The following is a 22,772-nucleotide window of genomic DNA, read 5'->3' on the forward strand; positions in this document are numbered from 1 at the left end:
ACTGAAAACATGTAAAATCAGAATGTGGACTAAAACAGCATTCTTAAGTTTTTAATACTTCAAGAAAAATTACCAAGTGATTTCATAATTTCAAACTACATTCCTTGATCAACTATAGTCTTCCCACAATTTCTCAATGTCCTAGCTTACTAAAAGTTGTCAACTTCAATTTTAGATTCTTGTCATTTTAAATCAGTTTCCTACTGTCCTTAGGATAAACACAAACTCTAAACATGGCCTGCAAAGGCTGGCCTCACACTCTGTCCTTTGGCTAATCCTGCCTTCTTTTAGTTCTTGGAATATGCCAGGCTCCCCCGCTGCCTTTCAATCCTTGTACATCTCTCCTTTGCTAACAGCAACTCTACACCTAGTTAACATCTACATGTTTTCTGGATTTCAATTCAACCATCACTTCCACCTGAGATTAGGCCCCCACTCTATGCTCTTATAGGAAATCACACTCTCTCCAGAGAACCTATAGTTTGTAATGTTTATATATACATATGCCCCATGAGGGGAAGGAGTATATCTGCCTTGTTCTATCACCGAATCCCTCAAAACCTAGAACCTGCCACACAGCAGGCATTCCAATTTCTGTTGAACAACGAATAAATACGGTAGCAAGGCAAATTGAAGGCTAAATTTAGATTTAATCCCCCATTCTGCTGTTCATTGGCAATACTATATCTGGCTATAGATGTAGAGCAATTTTTATCATTTCTAAAACAGGACAGAACATAAACATAGAAACTTGGTGTAAAAGCAGTCTGGCAAGGGTTTTTGTTTTTAGTAAGCTGAACGCTACATAACGGCATTTTGCTGAAGACAGAAAGCAAATGAGATACTCTTCATAATCAGATTAAAAGAACTAAAATAATCATTAAAACTGTGAAAGTAAATGCAGATCACCTAGAATTCAGCATTTATGACACCAGTATATTAACTATTTTCAAGATTTTAGCTCCACTAAAATAATTTGATTTTTTTAAAAAATCAATACTGCATAGGAAAATTTCTGGATTCTTGTTTTAAAGTGTTACTGGTTTTATTTTTCCTTTTGTTGAATACACATTTGTTTTACTGCAATCCAGATAAACAAGTATATAAAGGAAATATTTAAATTTTTCTTTTGGCAGATGTCAAGATAAATTGTGCAGATTAAAATGCCTCAATTTAACCTGAAGAAATGGTTTTGAATTATACAAATTTTTAAGAAGAAAAATAAAGACTGTCCAAAGGATTCTCCTAGCTTATAACACATTTCCAGAGTAACTCTCAAAAAAAAAATTCAAAAATACTCATTAACTACTTTAAAAATATGTCAATACCATATGGCTTTATGAAATAACTTCTAAAATTTATATATTTTTTTATTTAAAAAGGATCCCAAGTTTTAAATAAACTGCTAGCAATATCATTTTCTTCACTTAAAAGTGCATATCTCTGAGGGTGGGACATACATACTTTTTGAACAAATAATGATTTTTACAAATTTTTAACACAAAAAAATCACGTAAAATATTTTTAAGGGGGAAGCGAGTTTCCATTTTCACCAAGTCATCTTTAAATAGACTGCAGTAGATGGCATTGTTCTGGTTTTTTTTCTTTTTATACCATGAGAATTCTCAATGAGATGCTTTGGCAGTTTTAAGACATATCACGGTCTCTACCAAGAGACACTGACATTAATGATGTCCGTGGAGATGGCAATTGCCTTGATGGCTCAGTTTGAATAGAGACATTACTGGGCTGGTTCTGCAAATCAGAGGCAAATGTGCTCTCTTCTCTTACATCCAGAGTTTGTTCAACTGAAGCCACCTGGGGTGGAATATCATTTACAATTTTGTTGGCATTATTCAAGTTGTTATTAAGTGTGGTGATATCACACTCCTTGTCCAGGACACCAAATTCATCTTCTATTGTAACTATATCTTTAGTTTCAAATGTTTCCAAGGAAGGAGTCAAAAACTCACTTCGTAGAGGGCCTTGAGGACCACTACTGTCACATTCTGCATCCTGCTTTACTTCAGAATCTTTATCACTATCACTGTCAATGGTAATTACAACTGGGGACCGTGAAGCATTATCTCCATGGTGTTTCTTATGCTTCCTCTTATGTTTCTTCTTTTTCTTTTTATGATGTCTCGTTGTATCAGTAGCTTTTCCTTCATAAACTATCTCCACACTTAAGCTTCGGGTCCTCCTTTTCCTCCTCTTGTGTTTTGTCTCTCTATCTGATGATCGGCTATCTGAAAAGCTGTCGCTCTCATTTTTATAGTTTCCATCCGATTTTGATGAAGATTTTTGGAAATGACCTTCCTTTACTTTAGAAGTAAATTCACGAGCTGGTTGAGCCACTTCGTTACCCTCCAGATGTCGTGTTTTGTATTTTCGTTTCCCTCCAGGCTTTTCATTTCTCCCCCGGTCAGGCCCTGTCGATGCAGTCTTTGATCTATTGCTAGACAGGCTCCTTGATCTGTGCCTTTCGTAGTAGTAATATTTCCTTTCACTGTGATTATTTTTTTTCCTAGCATTTGTTCTCTCAGAAAAGGACTGCATTCTAAATTCTGGACTTGAAGATTGTCTGGAATAATGAGCTCTGGACATTGTCCTCCTCCTGTAAGATGATTCGTAGCCATCCCTGTCCTTGTTTCTACTGTAGTAAGTATATTCCCACTTGTATCTGCTTCCATAATTATTTCTTAAATAATAACGGTCTCTATTTCTGCTCCGTGATCTTCTTTTACCGTGATCACTGCTCCGAGATCTTGACCTGCTCGTGCTTTCACTACTTAGAGAGAGAGTTTGGCTTTTTCTCGACCAACTGCTATCTCTAGTTCTTGATCTATTTTTGTCTCTTCTACCTCTGGGCCTGCTACTCTCCCTGCTCCTGGATCGTCTGCTTTTCACTCTTTTCCCATGATGCTTCCTACGATTCTTCTGATCATGCCCACTTCTACTCTGGGAACGTGAATCTGAACTTCTCGATCTTCCCCTTCTTCTGTGTCTATGGTTGTATGGGGAATATACTCTCTCTCCTCTGATAGATGAGCTCAGGTCTCTGGGAGAGGACAACGAGGTAGATCGTTTCTCTTCCTTCTTTGATTTGATTCTTGTAGCAGAATCACAATGACCTTTATTTATTTGCTCATCCTTGCCAAGTACAGAGCGTGGAGAGGAACATCTACTAACATCACTATCACCAGAACTGTAAGACTGCTCTTGTTCTTGTGTCTTCACCGTCTCCATTTTCTCAAAGGAGCCTAACTCCTCAGAATCAGAGGACAGTTCCACAAGTTCTGGGGTCCTCTCAGCTAGTGGTTTGACAAACCCAACAATGACACAATTATCCGAAGAAGAATCACTGTCATTATTTAGGTCCTCATTGGTTTGTACTTGTATCTGAGACGTGGCTCTTCCTGTTACAAGTTCCTCATCGGAACTGTCAGAAGTATTTAAAAGGGAAGACATGGCAGCGTGCACCTGCTCTGAGCTTGAGTAAGACGGCCCTGGAGTTTCATCATCCCATGGTGCCTGACTTACAGTGGCTACATTAATATCCAGCTCGTGGGTCTCAGCTTCATCGGGAGATATTGTTATGACCGAAGAATCAGAATGGCTACCTTCTTCATATGAAGGAGCAGGGCAATCATAATTGGCATGCTGGTCAAAGGCTGCCATGTTAAAAGGCGATCGAGCAAAACTGATAAATTCATGTATAAAATGCTCAGTCCGATTAAGTAAAAATGGCCTTAAATCAGACACAAATGCCTGACTCTCCAAGTCATAGCGAGTAACATTACTCATGATGATGTGCTGGACGATATTCACTAAAGACCCATGAGCTCCAAAAAGAACCGTAAGTTCACGTTTCAACCAGGGGACTAATCTGTGAAGGCAAGCGGGATTTCTGCGGAAAAATTCAGCTGAAATATCCCTGTATCGACCACCATCTTCAATATTTCTAACGCGAGCACCAGCGCGGTAGAGAGTTCGTCTAAAATTAATAATATCCTGTTCTTGAATTTTCCGCAAAGATCTTTCATCTGTAGTAGGTGGCCTCCTTATTGCAAACTGTCTCACAAATTGAGGAATTTCACCATCTCGAGGTCTTGTGGAAATGCCTAACCCTTCAAAGAGTACTCCACTATCTGGGGGAGTCGTTGTTCTTCTACTCATGGTACTACTGGGTGAATAAACAGAAGCACCTCGGTCCCTTGTCATAGTTGTACGATAGCGGAATCGCGGAACATCAGGGGTGGCAAAAGAACCATTATATGAAGGCCTTAGGACATACTCCTTGAAGTCATCTTCTGCCCTCACAGAATGGAAAATAGAATCAAAGGGCTGTTTACACAGTGGACATTCGGCTTTGTTTTTTGACCACTCCTGCACACAGCGAAAACAGAACTTATGTAAACAGCGATCTAAGTACGACACATTATCAAATCTATCCAAGCATATAGGACACTTAGAATCGGGAGATGCATCAGCTGGGACTGTCTGTTGCAATTTGCTAGTGCCAGCTTTAGGTGAAAAGTTGTCCATTTTAAATTCCTTAGTGGCTGATGCCATTATCTGTAAAAGGGAAAAAAATATATCAGTAACCTGATAAAAGAGGAATGACTAAACCTGAAACAAATGCAAAGAGTGACTTGCTTTCAGTCCCCTTCCCTTATCTCTTCCCACACGGACCCCAGAATCTTAAAGATTAGTGTTGTTTTCTTTATCAGTTTATACTGGCCCATAACTTATAAAATAAATTTGCCACGGCTGAAATCTAGTATGCAGTACATTTTGGCCTTGTTATCTTATAAAATCCCTCTTTAGCTGCATTTTATACTAATCATTTTGTATATATTAAATATTAGTTTCTTCCTTAATGTTTTCCTGGGCCTATTTTTCATCCTTCTCCACCTCCTGTCACAGGAGGTCCCATCACTAGTCAACTGCGGTCAAGTCAGTCAAAGAACAGAACTGTCATTTCCTAAACAGTAGACTCATTGGCCCTACCAAGCTCTAATAAAAACAAACAAAACCCGCAACAGAAATCTATGGTTGTGAAATTTAAGTAATTCCTCGTAGATCAAATTAAACTTGCTCATCTAAGGCATCTTAGCTTTCTCAGAGCCATCACTTAATACGGAATCAATTAATACTAAAGAAGTCTCTTCAGGGGGTGCAAATATTCTAGTCTTCTATTTTCTAGAGTGGAAATGCAAAAATCACCACTGCCCTTAAGCAAAACAGTAAAATTATAAATATATAATACTAATTGCTTTTTTGTTAATATATTTAAACTCTGAAACCTTAATATTGCATAAATTTCTCAGCATTTCCCCCTAATTTCTTTATTCTCCTACTCAATGTGTTAGGGGAAGGAGTGAAGAGTGGAAAGGGAACTGGAGAAGTTATCAGAAGACCTGGATTGAGGACCAGTTTCACCTAAAACTAACTCTGTAAACTGGAGAAAGCCACATTAACTCTGGACTTTAGTGTGCCTCTCTACATAATAAAGGAATTATCAGACTTTGAACAAACACTGGTGAATTTCAAGTTAATACATCTTATCTTAATTTGCTTCTTTGGAAGACAGAATTTTAGTGTTTATTAAACATTTCCAGTTCACATAAAAATTACAACCCAGAATGAATTTATTAAAGGAAATTATTAGGTAGTAAACTTGAAGTTCAAATAAAATAAAACCTCAAATAAGTATCATTTTTAAAAAATGGAATCTGAGTCTTCCCTTCCCTAGTTTTATAAGCCTGTTAACCACTTTGACAGCACAAGTCTAAAGAACGACCAGTAATATCATCCACAGTAGGTAAAAAGGACAAATTAAGAGTTGCTTTGTATTTCTACACAGGAATCTCTTTAGCTACAAAGAATGATACTCATCAGAAACATCAAACAATGGCAATGAATATAAACCATCAAATAAGGAATTCAGTCCTTCAAAATCATCACTAAATACTAAAATTAAAATATTTGCTAAGACACAAATAAAGTCAAATTACCATATGACCCAGCAATTCCACACCTATCTATCCAAGAGAAATGAAAACATATGTCCACACAAAATCTTATAAGTGAATATTCATAGCAGCATTTGTCATAATAGCTCAAAGGTGGAAATAACCCAATGTCCGTCAGCTGATGAATGGATGAATGAAATGTGGTATAGCCATACAATGGAATACTTGGCAATAAAAAGGAATGAAGTACTGATACATGCTACAACACAGATGAATGTTTTCATTACGCTAAATGGAAAAAAAATCAGTCACAAAAGACCACATGTTGTATGATGCCATTTATATGAAATGTCCAGACCAGATAAACCTATAGATGGAAAGTAGATTGGTGGTTCCCAGGAGACAGGGGGAGGGATTATAATGTTTCTTTCTAGGATGATGAAAATGTCCAATTAGATTATAGTCTCACAACTCCGTAAATACACTAAAAAACCATTGGATCATATACTTTAAACAAGTGAACTTTATGGATGGAATGTAAATTATATCTTAAAACAAATTAAGGCATAAAACAGTGATGACTAGGAGACAGATTAAGATTTGTAAGTTTGTAGGAGGGGTTCGAGGTTTAAGAAGCAAAAGTGAAACGGATGGTAGATTTAGGGCTTCAGGTTCTAGAAGAAGCCTGTAATAAAGGTTTCTCAATCCTGGCACTCTAGGAATTAGGACTCCAAATTAATTTCCCCATAGAGAAGATTAACCAGTTCTTCTGATCCCATTTCCTTAACTGTCTCCCAAATTCTAAATAAAGTTTACCACCTTTAGGATAAATGATTAAACCAAACCTTCCCTTCCCCAAATCTTCAAATCTGTTGGCTTTTAACAAGAATAAGAACCCTTTGTGTCACACTTTGGGGGAATCTCAGATAATCAACAACCATACATATCTGGGGAAAATGGATGGGGGAGGGGAACCCATTCCCAGAAGAATCAGGAGGCTGGAGTCTAAATTAGACCATAGACTGGACATTTAAAAAACTGCACAGTGATATAAACAAAGGAGGAATGCTCTGCAGAATTAAATATTTTATAAAACCAGACTTCCTGTAAAAGTCATCTTCTGTGGCATTCCTTAAATTATCGCTGTCTATAAAATTTAATCACTAGCTGATTACATTTGGGGGAGTGGTGTTAACTCTAATGCAGAGCCAGGGCTGAGAATCAAAACCACTTATTAGTGGTGTGATCTGGAGAAAGTTACTTAATTTCTCAAAACCTTATTATTTTCTCAATTCTAAAAATGGGTAAAGTAACAGTACCCACCCGAAAAGGTGGTTGTGTGAAGGGATATATTCCACATAAACGCTTAGCATAGTGCTCGGTGCACAGTAAGGACTTACTACTGTTTCCCTATGTTATGTGAAAATAAAGTTTATTTTGGTCGTTTCCATCATCCATAACTGATTATAAAGGCCCAGAAAGATGACAGTCAACAACAATCACAGAATCTGCATACTTAATATAATTATTACCCTTAATATACCTAGGTAAAGTGGCTAATAAGGGTTCACAAGAGGATGAACACCCCGAAGTATTAAAAATAATCTGGGTCTTCCCTCTTCTGACGTTAAAGAAATCACTGTATCTCTCTGAACTGCAATTTAATCACCAATTCCAAAAGATCATAAGGAAGTGACAGGATCTATTGACCAGATCCTATAAAATTTAATTCCAATTCCAACAATTAAAAGAATTGCCTGGGAACCACTGCCCTCTAAAGCCACTCATTCCAGATAAGCATGATTGTTCTAGCTGACTGTAGAGCTTTACATGTCACGTGTCTCAAAACAAACATAAAAACCCAACTCCCACCACTATTAACTTATATCTTGGGTAGCTCTTTCTTAATTTATCTTAAAAAATCTTGAAAATTACCTACCAAAAATCCTATTCACTTTTCCTCTTAAATCACCGTTCGCCTCATCTCAGTACCTCCCTCTTCCAATCTAGGAATCAGCAGCCCATGAGGAAGGCTGCGCCGACTCGAGGGACGAAGAAGGCAGGCAGGGGAGCCCAGCCCACTGTGTCACACCGCACAGACAACTGCAGGAGGCGCGGCGGGAGTCGCTTCCTTTGGTTGAGAACCGGCCAGGATCTACGCTAAGCACCACGTGCATTACATAATCACAACAAACTAAAATACTGTTGTCCCCATTTCACAGATGGGCTCGGCGAGATCAAGGGACCTGGCCAAGGTCACGGCTCGGAAAGCGGCAGGCCACGAGTCAGACGTGAACGTTTTGTGTTGGCTTCTTCCCCGGAGACCAAGCTCTTTCCAGTACTCGGCCGGGCTCGCGCCCCTCGCAGCGCTGCTTCGAGCCGCCGCCGGCGCCCGCCCACCGCACGAATCCACAGGTGCGCCACCGCAGCGCCCGCGCGCCCGGACCCCTGCCCGCCGCGGCCCGCACGGCCCGGGCCCAGACCGCAGCTCCCTCGGCCCGGGCCCAGCCCCGGCCCCGGCCCCACCGCAGGGGGAGCTCCGGCTCGCCCGGCCCCGCCGACCCCGCGCCCCATTGTTCCCCACCCCGCTCACCTCGGAGGATGCAGGAGCAGGCCTGGCTGGGGGGCCCGTGGCAAGCTCCCGGCGGCCCAGGAGGCTCGGTCGGTGGCGGCACGAGCCGCGGAGGCGTACCCGGCGACTTCGCCGCCGGCCCTCGGGAGCGGGCGCGGGCGCTTCACCCTCCTCGCGAGACAGCGGAGACCCCGGCGGCTGCTGCGACCCCTGTGACGTAAAGCGCTCATCACCAATGGCACCTTGGGGGCGGCGGCGGAAAGCGAAACCCGCCCCGCAGCCGCCGGCGCGTCAAAACACAGCCCCGGCCGGCGTGACGCATGCGCGGCGAGAGAGCGCCCGCCCCGAGGGCGGGGCCCAGCGCGCGGGCCCGAACCCGGCCCTTCCCCCACGGCGCCCGCCGTTCCTGGAACGAGAGCGACGTGACCCCGGGGGCAGAAGTCACCAGCCTCAGCGTAATTCTTGTTACTGTTAACCGCCGGGAGTGGGGGGACGGGGGCCCCACTTAATGTTCGCCCCTCACTTACCCGGAAAACGCGGAACTAGCTCGGTGTCAGTTCCACCTCACCAAACTCCGCGAGAAGTTAGTGAAATTACGTCTCGGGTGTAGAGGAAGGAACCGGGCGACACGGGAGGAAAGTGACGCTACCTCCGCTGCACAGCTGGGAAATAACACCGGGATTCGAATGGAATCCACAGCCAGAGCCCAACCGGTGTCCCACAGTCTCCAGAGTCCTCCATCGGGGAGACACGGGGACACCTAAGAAGGGGCCGTGACCTCTCGCCCAAACGGAGCGCGTCTTCCCTAACGGCCGCCTCCGCCCGCCCCGCAATCTGGGGCGGCCCCGTCCCCCCGCGGGCCTGCGCGCGAGCGCCCGGCGTCCAGAGCTGGACTTCGTGCCAGACCGCCGTGCCTCCTGACACGCGCGCGCCCCCGTGCTGGCGTCTGTCACCGGCAAACGCCCGGCCGACATCGGCTGACTGGCAGGGCGCCCGTGCCGGCACTTCTCAGAAGCATCTGGGCCTCAGCGAGCCAGCGTCCTCAGACCTGCGTTCCCTGAGGACCGGCTCGGTCATTGCGCTTCCCACGACTCGCCACTCGCGAGGAAGTGGCGGGGCTTCGTGTTAACCGTGCCCGAGATGCACGTGCGAACCTCTGTATGTTATGGGGTACACGCGGGGGAGACGTCACTGCGTCCACGGTACCCGCCGCTGTCACGTTTAAAACGTGGACTGCTTCCTCAAGCTTCCACTACACGCGACGGCACGTTAGCCCGCGTTCATCTGCACTGCAGCTGGAGGAAGACCGGTTGACGGCGCACGCCTCTATCTCCAGGCGGCAGAAAAGCCGATTCCAACGTTTTTCCTCGCAGCGCTCCCCGCGTCCCTGAAAGGCGGGCTGGGCCCGATCACGTGACCGCCCACTCCGGGCGGAAGCAGCCGCCGCGAAGCCGGGCCGCGCGGCCGGAGGCGAGGGGGCGGGCGCTGTGCCCGGCTGAAAGATGGCCGCCGCCGCCCGGCTGCCGCCGCCCCGCAGGTTCGCCTAGGCCTGCAGCGCCCGCCGCCCGCCGCCGCCGCTTACCATGAGGCCGGTGAGTCGCCGCACGCTGGACTGGATCTACTCAGCGGTAGGTGCGGGTCGGCGGGGCTCCACGGCGTCCACGCCCCGGGCCCGCGGGCGGAGGGGTGCCTATTCCTTCAGCGCCCAGAAATTCTAAAATCCATTCCTGAATGAAGCGATTTACTCGCTCCCCTCGGCCCCGCCTCTTCCTGGAGGACACGCTCTTCCGCTCCTTACGTAAGGGCTGCTCGGAGCCCGCGCTCCGGAACCCGGCCTGCGCCGGCTTGTAATTCCCACCCTAGCAACGTACGCGGCGGCCCGGGGGCGCGGGGCGGGGCGTGCCGCTCCCGAGACGAGGTTTTTTTGCTTTCACTTCCCCGCTTGTTTCTCTTAGTTGCTGCTCGCGGTTGTGTTACTCTCCTGGGGATACGTCATCTATGCATCGACAGTAGCTGCACGGCGACAGCTAAAGAAGGAATACCCAGACAAAGTCTTCGGGATGAACGAAAATTTGTAATTCCTCTGGATATCATTCTATGCAAATACAGTTCTTTACCTCGCGCTTATCTGACGTGTCTAGATGTAAAATCCTCAATACAAAGTTTCCAACTTTATTTTTGTATACGGTCTTTTATAATAGCTACTCACATACCAGTTTTTCAAATAGAGATTTGTCTTTTACACTGTCATATATAACAAAGCAACCTAGAGCTGACAGCCTTTGAGTATCAGATCATAGATGGATTGCCATGCTTTTCAATCTAGAGTTTCTAAAATATTTTTTAAATGCCTCAGAAAGCCTTTTTTAAAAACAAAGCGTGTGGAATTTGTTCTTCTGTTTGTTTATTGCAGCATTTCATTCTGTTGCATACCTTCACATCAGACTAGATTAAGTACTGTGTAAGAAAAAAATCTATCTTGTAACTAAATACTTTTCTATATCCTGTTTTCCAAGTCAAGAATGGCCAGAAAAAGTAGGTGATTGCTTCTATCATTTTTTAGCGTGCCCAGTTTTTACTTATTGTCAAATAATTCAGTCTCAAGTGTTTGGGAAGAAACAGACAACACATATCTGAGAGTAAACTTTATTAAAGTTACTTTTCCAGAAAATATATTCACTAAATGTGGTAATGTAGGAACAAACTTGGGCTGATACACCTTTGAAATTTTAAAGTAATCTTCAATGATGTTGCTCAGGAAAGTCTTTCATCGGTGGAATTACTTCTCCAGTCTCCAGAATTGTATCACCCTAGAAAAACAAAGATGCATTAGGAGAAAAATTTTGTCTGCAGAGGTGACAATTCCACTTGGTCAGACCTCATGTGGAAAATCCAGTTCAGCTCTGGCACTCACACTTTAAAAGGGACTTAGACCAAGTAGGGGTTGTCTGAAGAGGAGCAACCAGTATACAAAATCTTAAGGAATATATAAAAGAATAGGGGAAGTTTCACTCAAACAAAATGACCAGAAAGGACATGAAAGTTGTCTTTACAAAGTGATAAAGGGATAATCTCTATTTTGCATGGCCCCAAGAAACAGGACAGGCCCTGGAAAGAAGTTGCAGGGAAACATCTTCAGTTCAATATAAGGAGGAAATGTACTCCCAGCAACTGAATGGGTTGGGCAATCACCAGTTTACCGTTTGGCTCAGATTTTAGAGACAGAATGCAAACTTTCCCTGGGCAGCTGGTTCAGGTGTCTTTTCAAATCTAGACAGAGTGTGTGCAGTAGAAAAGGCATGGGCTTTGGACACACAACCATGTGGTGAGAATCCTAGAACCTCCACTGACAAGCTGTATAATTTTAGGCCAATTACTTAGCTTTAATTTCAGCTTTCTGTTTAAGATAGCAGGTTCTGTCAGCCTGACAGCCTGTGAATGACTGAGTAGAGTAGAATTACCCCCATCCCCACCTCTGCCATTCCTGACCTGGTACTCAGGACTGTGACCTGAGAAAATAAACTTGTATTAAGTTTAAGCCATTATACATTTGGGGGAAAATTGGTTACCACAGCTAGCATTATCCTAACACAGAAATTAGTAACTTGAAGTGGTACTGATGCTGCTGTAATAAAAATTGAACCACATGGCACTGGCTTAGCAGTCTGGTGGCAAGGACACTGGCATTGGAGGCTAAAAGATGGAAACAAAAGGCAGTGATGACTTGGAAGCACTCTGTCTAATGAACTTGAGGTTCTAGGAGAAGTAACTGAAAAAAAGTTATAGCATGTGTTTAACTACTACCGGCTGCCTTGGGAATGTACTTAAGAAACATGAGCTCAGGCAAGAAGTGGCTGATTTCAGAGGAGAAATAAAAATGGAGAGAATCCAAAAATTGGGGACCTTGCAATACTGGAAAATCAGATTGATTGTTTCTGAATCTCCAAACAGTAAGAGTTAACATGAGATTCTGAGAAATGTCCAATAAAACTCAGTACTAACAGAGGGATCAGCTCTATGGCAAAGATCACACTGAAGGGAAGGGAACCTCTGCATCGTCTGTTTCAGATGGCCTCCACATAGCTGCCACTGAGTTGAGAGAGGCAGTTGCATAAGGACAAAGAAATAAGAGAACTTGGTAACTGTATAGAAAGCCCAGACACTGGCATGTGGGACTGACTAGAAGCAAACAGAGTAGACTCCTACCAAGTATTTTTCTTTCTATACCTACCAAATGGTGTGGAAACTAGATGGCTAAAGAAACCAAACATATAGACGACAAAAGCCTGTGAATGTCTGAGCTTAAAACCCGCTCTGATACTCAACCTTCTGTGAGCAGGAGGCAGACTCTGAAGTCTGTACAACCCTAAGGAGGACATGCTTGCAGCACTTATTTTAGATGGGGTCCCCTGAGACGTCCAGCCCTCTCTCCCTACGCTGATGTTGGAAGCTTCATGTTCCAGGTGGCGTAATTATGAGATTGAGGAGGACTGATCCACACTGGTCTGTGATGTCAATAGGAAATAAACCTTTGTCTTGTTAAGCCCCTGAGATTTGGGGGTTTGTTCCTGTCTATCCTATTCTAATTAATGTCTGTATAAATGAGCATTCTTTCCTCAAAGGGGTCAATGGTACAGAGATAGGAAAGAACCACAGTGGCAAAAAATACAGAAGTAGGAGAAATGCTATGGAATCACTATGTGGTCTTCTATAGAGAGCCCTCCTTCTTTTCCTTTGAACAGTAATGGCAAAATAAATAAACAATATATAAACGGAAGAATAAATGAATTACCCAACTGGTGAAACCAGCAAGATAATTTCCTATTTTGAGACTACCTAGACCCACACACATGAATTATACACAATGAAATACAGAAAAAATCCCCTATTTCCTAAAGCAGAGCTCCAACTGGAAGGGTTAGCCAATTTTGGTTGTTCTCCCTGAAATTCCCTTCTGTTGCAGTAGATAATGGATTATTTGACTATGTCATTTGATTGAAGCAAAAATCAACACTGAGTTTTGTGTTTTAAAATTACACAACTTAGAGATTGATAGCAGTTCAGTATCTGTGACTAGAAGCAGGACAAGAACACAGCAGGTCTGTTACTATGCTAAACAATAACCTCACAAACAGCCAGTAAAAACTCCAACTGACTACTGAGTAATCTTTTAATGCTGAAAAGACTCATTTTAAATTGGGATAATAGCTTACACGTTCCTAATATGAAACTTAAAGCACACATGAACAGATTTGAATTCACAGATGGAGAGGTTAAGGTCAAATTGCCATAAGAAATGATATTCTGGAAATAATACCAGAGGAATTCAGTTGCTGTCACTATGCTCAGGTGTCTGCTTAGGCTAGGGCCCTAAGTCCTTACCCAACAGGAAATAGGGCACCGGTAAAAAGCTGTTGGTACCTTCCATTCACTTGAGGACAACAAAGGTCACACGACAAGTTTTACAGCCAAGTTGAAAAGAAATGTGCCACTTCCCATTTTCAGCTGTGATTGCTACCTCACACTAGTTTCTCCTTTTTTTTTCCCCACAAGAATACACAAAACAGGCATGTAAACTGACAGCGAAAAGAAGGGAACATTTTAGTCAAAAACACTTGAGAAGGGAGAGGAGAGAGAAAATAATGAACAAAAGAAAAACCAGAGACATTTTAAGACTTACTGGAAATATTCTGGGCTTCCTGTCAACAATGGCATATGGTTTTGTCTGCAATAAAAGTAATGCTCTGTTAATTATGGTTTTAGAATTTCTCCTAAAAGTAGATCATATCCCAAAGTTTTAACTTAAGTCCAAAACTTTCACCGAACTCCAAACTCATACATCCAACTTTTACTCAAGATCTCTGCCTAGCTATCAAATAGGCATCTCAAACCTAACCAGGTCCAACACAACCTCCCCTAGCCCCAAATTCTTCCCTATCTCGGTAAATGACGCTTTCGTTCTCCCCTTTACGAAGGCGAAAACACCAAAACCTTGACTCCTCAGCAGACCCCGTTGTTTCCACCTTGAGATTACATCCTGAATCTAACCGCTTCCCAGCACCTCTAGTGCTACCACCCTTGTCCAGGCCTCCACCGTTTTTCACCTGCTAGTCTCCCTGCTTCCATGCGTGCCCTCCCCTCCTACAGTCTGTTCTCCACTGCAGGCAACAACATGTTAGAGGGAATTTCCTGAGAACCCCAAACAATTTTGGTTATTTGTTTCACTCTCCTTTCAGCAGGCTAACAAAGCAAATCTCAGCTGGATTATCTACAATGTGTTAGGCAGTCCCTAACTTATATTTTGTTTTCTACCTTGAAATAATTTTAAACTTACAGAAAGTTGCAAGAATTGTAAAAATAACTTTTTTACTGAATCCTTTCATAGTAAATTGCTGACTGGTTTATTACTTTAGTGTGTATTTCCTACAAATAAGGACAATATTCTTAATATAATCACAATACAGCCATCAAGATCAGGAAATTAACCTTGATACATTACTACCTTCTATCTAGTCTAAAGAATCCATTCAAATTTTACCAATTGTCTCAATAATTGTTTAGAGTTCTCAGAAAATCCCCTCTTACATGACTTGTTCTCTATTGCGTAAGATCTTTAAAAGTCTGACACCAATGCTATCTTTGTTCTTTTCACTAGCACTTAGATTATGCCATTAATCAAGAATTGCATTTAGTTGACATGTCTCTCTAGTTTTCTTCAGTCTGGAACAAATCATCAGGTCATTCTTTAACTTTCATGATCTTGACACTTTTGAAAGTAACAAGCCAATTATTATATAGAAAAGTCCCTCAGTTTGGGTTTGTCTTATGTTTCCTCATGATTAGATTCAGGTTATGCATTTTCAGCAGGAATATCGCAAAATTGATGCTCTTTCTTCTTACTGCATCCTATCAAGTATTTCACAATTTCAGTTTGTCCCATTATTAGTAATGTTAATTTAGATTTCTTGATTAAGGTGGTGTCTGCCAGGTTTCTCCACTACAAAGTTAATCTTTTTCCCTTTGTAACAAATACGTTGAAGTTAGTTATTCTGAGATTAATCTTAGCATCTTTTTTTTTTTTAAAGATTTTATTTATTTTATTTTTTCCCCTCAAAGCCCCAATAGATAGTTGTATGTCATAGCTGCACATCCTTCTAGTTGCTGTATGTGGGACTCGGCCTCAGGATGGACGGAGAAGTAGTGCCTCGGTGTGCACCCGGGATCCGAACCCGGGCCACCAGCATCGGAGCGCGCGCACTTAACCACCAAGCCACGGGGCCGGCCCGATCTTAGCATCTTTTGATGTTCCTTGGCTAAATAAAATATTACTATGATGATTCTCAAATGGCGACTCTTCTATCTTTCCTTGTCCATTTATTATTTAGCAATCTATTGTACAAAAAGCTGTCTCTTCTACCCATTAATTTATATGAGTATGGACTCATGGATTTGCATATTTATTTATTCAGTTGGCTATCATCTATTACTATGATTATTTATTTTGATGCTCAAACTGTCTCAATGGGAGTCCTTTTAAGCTGACTCGGTGTCCTTTTGATAAATCTCCATTTCTTTGAACACTTCTTTACTTTCTGGCACAACAAGCTCATCTTGTATTTTCCCTGCCCTAGTCCTAGAATCGGCCATTTCTCCAAGGAGCTCTGGATCCTTTCAGCAGAGAATTGTATTTACAAAATAAGACCAGGCTGCGAGATGTGCTAATTACCACAGGTGGCACTGCTCCCAGGCCCTGGCAGTGGACAGAGCTATGGAATATCTACATTTACATCTGTTTTTATTTATCAATACATATTAAAAACCCTGAGTTCACACCAATACTTCCAGTTCCATTCCACTACCACAGGGTTTTCTCCCTTTCCATATGTGTAACTCCCTTTTCCAACAGTGAGAATCCTGGGTCCCATTATCATCAATACCTGTACTGATTTCATCAATCTTCCTGTATATAACCAATTTCACCACCACACTCCAATATAAATAACCTCCTCACCTCACACAGGTTTGACATCTTACTCTGGGTTGCGACCTCTATCACTGCCCCAAACCATCCTTTTTCCAGATGTCCTCCTCCCCTCGCTCAGGTTCCAATATCCTACAGCAGGTTGCTGCCACTGCAGCTCTCCAAACAGGTGTACTCACCAAACCCTGCCACCCACCCAGTAACCCACTCAGGATCTAACCCACCTCATTGGATACGAGAATGTCCTCCTCACTCTGTTTGGCTTACAACACTCCATGCTGGGCAGCCAGCACTGCAACTCCTTCCATGCCACTCCCTGAAATGCACTCCTCCCTCACCCTGCCTGGAATCCAGCACTCTATCCCAGGCTATCCCTAGCCTTTAAAATACAGCAACTGGCTCAGTTCAATCACCCCACGCAAGATCTTTCAGTGAAAAAGTTCCACTTTTGGACATCCTGGATTCAAAGAAAGAAAGTTGTCAAAAATCAGATCGAATGAAGGAAAAGACAATGGGATAATGACAAAGATAACCTTTGTCTATTGAAATTTTATCTTAGATCTACGCTCAAAAAAAGGAACAGAAATTCTTTTCTCCTTTCCTTCTCACGACCCAGAGTTTACACTAGTATTATTAGGTCAACTACATTCTGATCATTTAAACACTCTGTATGAGAAAATGCGTTTAAAATTGTAAGCAAGTAGAGCCGGCGCCGCGGCAGCTAGCGGTTAAGTGTGCGCGCTCCGCTGCTGGCGGCCCAGGTTCAGATGCCGGGAGCGCACCGATGCACCGCTTGTCAGGCCATGCTGTGGTAGCGTCCCACAAAAAGTGGAGGAAGATCGGCACGGATGTTAGCTTAGGGCCAGTCTTCCTCAGCAAAAAAAGAGGATTGGCATCGATGTTAGCTCAGGGGTGATCTTCCTCACAAAAAAAATAAATAAAAAATTGTAAGCAAGTAATATAAAGACTAACTTTTTGAAAAGTCATACATTACTTAAGTTTCATTAAACTTTTTACCTAAAAGGATTCAGAGTAGTTCAAAATCAGTTATAAGTGGCAGACTATTTCCACTAAGTAAAGCAGAGTAAGGCGTATTCACACAGGAAATAATTTTGTACAATATTAAAAATAAATTCAGAAAAACACATACTTAAAAATACTTACATTCACATGATATTTGACATAATAATGAATAATCCAAGCAGGTATAAGTACATGAGTAAAAGCAAAGATACTGTGTCGGTATGTCTTATAGAGCTGGGGGAAAAAAAACATATGCAAAATGAACAGATATGCCATTTTTTATGTTGTAGCAGAGAAAAAAGCATCAATGATATAACAATGTCGTGATTACTTTAAAATCTCTAAATGCTACATATTTCCTTACAGTCTATAGTTAACCTCACTCATTCGAATATTTTTACTAAACATTGGGCCTGCTAGGGGATACCTACAGAGTTCAGAGCAAACGAGGCTTAAGTAGCATTTTGCAAGACTATAGCAAGGCATTTATAGATATATGTTTTTAAAAAAAGACTTCTAACAATATCCTTATAAGTTCGTTAAAACTAAAACAACGCATAAATAATGAAAGAATACTTTTAATCTATTTAACCAGAGTAATCGAACCTACAGAATTTTTCAGGTAAAGTCATTTGCCTAATTTATCAGTTTCACACAGCCACAGTCAACACCACTTGTACCATTCTAGGTGTAAGGCACACATCCTTGAGCACACCAATGCTGGAAAAAGAATGTTTTTCATACAGGGACAGGGTGTTACAAGCTCACTGTGAGATGCCTTCACATACACTATTTTAAAAGAGAAAGGCAACAGAGAACTGAAAATGAAACTTTTCCATGGCAGCCAATTTGACTGAAACACATCTATCCTTTCAGGGAAAGGACAACCTAGATTCTCAGTGTTTTAACAGGCATAATTATGGAAGAAAAAACTCAAGGTAAGGTGAGACAGATTTCAACAAATGATTATTTACTTTCTTAGATCACTGGCTGAGGGGTGGGATGTCAACTTTCAACCAGTAACTGCCAAAATCCACAAATGTCAGGGATAAAAGGGGAGAAGAGGGTTGAATTAGAGTTTAATTTTACCACCACAAATTTTACCACTTAAATAAAGATCTGACACTACTTCCGCAGAAAAATTTGCACCAGGCTTTGTAGCACAGTAGGAAAGTAGATACACATGGATTTCAATGTGAACTCCTTCAATTCCTAGCTCTGTGACCACCGGTAAACCACTAAATTTTTGTAGGCCTCAGTTTCCACACATTTAAAAGGAGGATTAGGGGCCTGGCCCTGTAGTCTAGTGGTTAAGTTCAGTGGGCTCTGCTTCGGGGGCCCAGGTTCACAGGTTCGGATCCCGGGCATGGACCTACACCACTCAGCCATGCTGTGGGGGCAAACTACATACAAAATAGAGGAAGACTGGCACAGGTGTTAGCTCAGGGCTAACCTTCCTCAGCAAAAAAAATAATTTTCTTTTAAAATGAGGATTAGGAATAGTTTCCACCTGATAAAAGAATTAAAGCAACAGGTATAAAACCCTCAGCAAAGTGCCAGGCACAAAGTAAGCACCCAAGCATTACTTATTAGTATTACCATTATTATTAGGCAATGCCATAGCTAATTGAAAGCAATTCTGAGGTGCAGTGTTCATCACCCATAACTGATATGATTTAATTAATGACCTCAAGAAAATATCCAGAAACCAGAAAATAAAGGCAGCTCTTGAATGAGTGATTTTCTGCAAAGTCCAGGAATGGCGTTTTTAAATGAAATGGCGTTAAAAGTCCACAGTGGTAGTCTGGAAAGGTGGCTCTCGGATCTGACTCATGAGGCACACGGATAGGCCCCGGTTTTTCACCATGCTCACAGGGGGCTGTACGGCCAGCTAGGGGCTTGCTGTGCCTTCTGGTAGTCGCGTATAGGGTAAGTTGGTCTTCATAACCTCAACCTTAAAAATCAGACAAGTGTCCCCAAATACCAAAATCACAAAATTGTAGCCCTAGTGAATCCTTGGCTATCATCCTGGGGGAAGATCTCTACAGTCAAAAGAGAACGAAGCGTACGGCGTCTGCAAAACCCAAGCAAAGACTCGCCTCCTCGTCAAACTTGACAGCAAAAGGGCATGGCTCTCCCAAGGCCACACATGCTCCTGGCTCCCGACCCCCAGCCCAGGACTCCTGGGACACGACAGCGTCCCCACTAAACCTCAGTCTCGGCTGCACCTGCTTCTCCCTCGGGGAACACCCAGGCCCTGCGGGCGCAGAGCCTCAGTCCCCGGCGGGGCTCCAAGGAGCAGGCGTCCAGCAGCCAGGCTGGGGGTCGCACGGGGGGGGTGTATGGGGCCGGGGGAGGCCCGTCACTCACCACGTTCTTCCAGGGGGCCCTGTCCTGCAAAAACTTATTCCAGAATTCCTCCACCGGCCACATCCTCCGCGGGGGCAGCAGCGGCTCCCGAGGGCTCAGCTCCTGGTCCTTCAGCCATCGCCGCCTCAGCTCTCGCAGCTGCTGCAGCCGCAGCTTCTCATCTGGCGTGTACCCAGACATGTCGCCGCCGGTACCCAGGCGGAAGGACACAGCGCGCCCCTCGCACGAGGGTCTTGTCACTTAAGCGCGCTCCCGCTCCGCAAAGCGACCTTGGGGGGGAGGGGGCACCCGGGAACGGCGCGCGGTTATGACGTCAACTCTGGTCCCGCCCCCCCGCGGCGGCTCCAATCCCCGCGTCGCGGCCAGGCATGCGCAAAGCCCTGCAGCCCGCTGCGTCGGTCCGGGTTGCGGCCAAGCGGGTGCGGGGAGCGCTTGGGTTGTGGGATAAGCCGGGAAGCGACGGATAAGAAGAAAGTACGAAAGGTCAGAGGACTGGAGGTTCTGTTAAGGAAGAAGAACTGGTGTTCTGGAAGCTGGGAGGATGAGAATCAGTGATTCATTAAGTGTGATGGCCAAATGCAAAATTCGTCACTTGCCTCTCCCGCCTTGAAATTCCTTTTCCCATGACCTAAAGTCTGCGGAGACACCTGCATCCAAGTTTAAATCCCAGCCATGTCAGCCGTGACTGGCGCAATGACCTTGAGCAGCTGCCTCAGCCTCTTCCTTCATGTGTACCGCGGAAGTAAAAAGAGTCGCTTGGTGTCTCGAAGAATTTCATAGCCTCGTTCACACTGTGACCCAGCAATCCCACTTCTAGGACTCTATCCTAAAGGTAGACTGGTCAAAATATGAAAGGAATCTGCACGACTATTCACTGCAGCACTATTTATAATAAAATCCTGGAAGGTACTCCAAAATTTCTCAACAGAGGACTATTTGAGTAAATTATGGTACCATAACGCAGTGAAGTACTCTGTATACAGCTGTGGAGTGATCGCCAGAATATATCGTTAAGTGAAGAATGCTAAGTGGAGAAAAGTGTATCTAGTATGCTACCTTTTACCCAAAAAGAGGAGGGTGGTAGTAATATTAAATATATATACATGTTTGCTTGAATTTTAAAAATAAAGGAAAAGAAAACTATTGATTTTTTTAAAATGTTACCTATGAGGGAGGAAGGGAATAGGATAGAGGAGGCAGGGATAGAAGCTAAACTTCTCTGAATATATCTTATTTCATAGATTTGACTCTAGAACTATGTAACCTTTTTATAACATTATGATTCAAAATTAAATTTACAAAAAGCAGCCTCTAAAAATCAAAAGTAAAAACACATGGATCTAACTGATCTGCTTGGTGGCATAATATTGAAAACACACCATTTCAAGTAACTTTAAACCATCAAAATTACTGTACATTCATAGAGAAATATACCTCAAAGACAAAATGAACTGCAAAAATAGAAAATCTTAAGCTGTTTTAAGTAAGCATATTGTTGGTAGTGATGGTAGTGGGGGTATTGTTATACGAAACTGAAAAGAAACTTTTATGCTGGGGTTTTTGTTATGGGAGATAGGAGATACAAATGTAAATTGTATGAGTTTAAGTAAAATCTATGTAGTTCTGAATTTGGATAGGAAGACTCGGTATCAACTCATGATGTATTTTATATTTAAATATATTTATCATTTTATCTTAGCTGTGCCCATTGAAATGGCCTCAAAACAATGGCCAACCCGGTAACCATGAACATCTCTAGCTCTTAGATTGTGATCTCTAAATACCACTTTCTATTAAAAGGAACCAAGACTCCGTGGAGCAGCAATTCTCAAAACATTTTGCTCTCCAAACCTCTTTAAATTCCTAAAAATTGTTGAGGACTTGAAAGAGATTTTGTTTATCTATTGATGTTTACTGCATTAGAAATTAAAATAATTTGGTTTTTTTGGTGAGGAAGATTCGCCCTGCGCTAACATCTGTGCCAGTCCTCCTCTATTTTTTATGTGAGTCGCAGCCACAGCATAGCTGATGAATGGTGTAGGTCCGCGCCTGGGAGCCAAACCTGCAAACCCAGGCCACCAAAGTGGAGCATACCAAACTTAACCACTATGCCATGGGCCCAGCCCCCAAACAAATTTTAAAATAACAAAATATCCATTAACAAAAATTATTTAGTGAGAAGAGTGCCATTGGTTTACATTTCTGTAAATCTCTCATGTCTGGCTTAATAAATAACAGCAGCGTTCTTATAACAGCTTCTGCATTCGATTGTAATATCACACACCGTGTAGCCTTTGGGAAACTCCACATATGTTTGTGAGAGAATGAGAGTTAAAAAGGGCAAATAGCCTCTTAGTATTATTATGAAAATAATTTTGGCTTCACAGACCCCATGAAAGGATCACAGGGACTCCCAGGGTTCTCCAGATCACATTTTGAGAACAATCACTTTGGCGAAATAGCTAATTGCAGATCCCAATTAGGAAATATAAAAGAAGCCTGAAACATCTTGTCTTAGCAGACAGCAGAGACGTTTTTAGAGACTAGCAGAGTCATGTCAAAATGATTCAGGAGCCAGCTTGAATAGTCTTCCACTGGTCAAAAATGGAACAATTTGAGCATCAATAATATAATGACTTCAGTGGAATGAAAAATATCAAATACGTTCACATTCATGAGTTCATAATGATTTTAAAACGTCATTGGTCACATTAGGATGGTGTTAGGGAACCAACTCATTATTTTGAAAACTGGTACACAGAGGAAAACTAAAACATTTTTCTGGCCTCTCTATATAAATTGCATCTTAGAGTAACGAAATAGTTGATGAGGGGAAATTCATTCAAAG

General features: G+C 42.7%; 4 protein-coding genes across 7 annotated transcripts in view; 1 reads left to right on the forward strand and 3 right to left on the reverse strand.

Annotated features, from left to right (window-relative positions):
* The window catches only part of RIGI (RNA sensor RIG-I), a 64,915-nt gene extending 54,727 nt beyond the window's left edge, over positions 1–10,188 (reverse strand). The window contains exon 1 of one of the 2 annotated variants that reach the window (XM_058565944.1): positions 10,133–10,188. The gene's annotated coding sequence lies outside the window, so the exon portion shown is untranslated. Of the gene's footprint in view, positions 1–8,571; positions 8,656–10,132 lie in introns of those variants that run through there. The other variant, XM_058565942.1, reaches the window with a different exon arrangement.
* Positions 1,021–10,205, reverse strand: TOPORS (TOP1 binding arginine/serine rich protein, E3 ubiquitin ligase). 2 transcript variants are annotated; one of them, XM_058565939.1, is made up of 3 exons: positions 10,133–10,205; positions 8,572–8,760; positions 1,021–4,578 (listed from the first exon to the last, which is right to left on the reverse strand). In XM_058565939.1, exons 1-3 carry the CDS (start codon positions 10,133–10,135, stop codon positions 1,648–1,650), a joined length of 3,123 nt encoding a protein of 1,040 aa, XP_058421922.1. In that variant the 5' UTR covers positions 10,136–10,205; the 3' UTR covers positions 1,021–1,647. The 2 variants fall into 2 exon arrangements, with proteins under 2 accessions (XP_058421922.1, XP_058421923.1); XM_058565940.1 differs by lacking the exon at positions 8,572–8,760 and having other exon boundaries at positions 10,133–10,198.
* Positions 8,981–11,259, forward strand: SMIM27 (small integral membrane protein 27). The gene is made up of 2 exons (XM_058565947.1): positions 8,981–10,178; positions 10,506–11,259. The coding sequence occupies exons 1-2, from the start codon at positions 10,134–10,136 to the stop codon at positions 10,626–10,628; spliced, it is 168 nt and encodes a 55-aa protein (XP_058421930.1). The 5' UTR covers positions 8,981–10,133; the 3' UTR covers positions 10,629–11,259.
* NDUFB6 (NADH:ubiquinone oxidoreductase subunit B6) lies at positions 11,183–20,203 on the reverse strand. Of its 2 annotated transcripts, XM_058565945.1 has the most exons (4): positions 19,925–20,198; positions 17,696–17,788; positions 14,231–14,275; positions 11,183–11,360 (listed from the first exon to the last, which is right to left on the reverse strand). In XM_058565945.1, exons 1-4 carry the CDS (start codon positions 20,102–20,104, stop codon positions 11,292–11,294), a joined length of 387 nt encoding a protein of 128 aa, XP_058421928.1. In that variant the 5' UTR covers positions 20,105–20,198; the 3' UTR covers positions 11,183–11,291. The 2 variants fall into 2 exon arrangements, with proteins under 2 accessions (XP_058421928.1, XP_058421929.1); XM_058565946.1 differs by lacking the exon at positions 17,696–17,788 and having other exon boundaries at positions 19,925–20,203.
* Positions 20,204–22,772: the final 2,569 nt, after the last annotated feature.

Source organism: Diceros bicornis, chromosome 22, assembly GCF_020826845.1.
Source record: "Diceros bicornis minor isolate mBicDic1 chromosome 22, mDicBic1.mat.cur, whole genome shotgun sequence".
Classification (NCBI taxonomy): domain Eukaryota; kingdom Metazoa; phylum Chordata; class Mammalia; order Perissodactyla; family Rhinocerotidae; genus Diceros; species Diceros bicornis.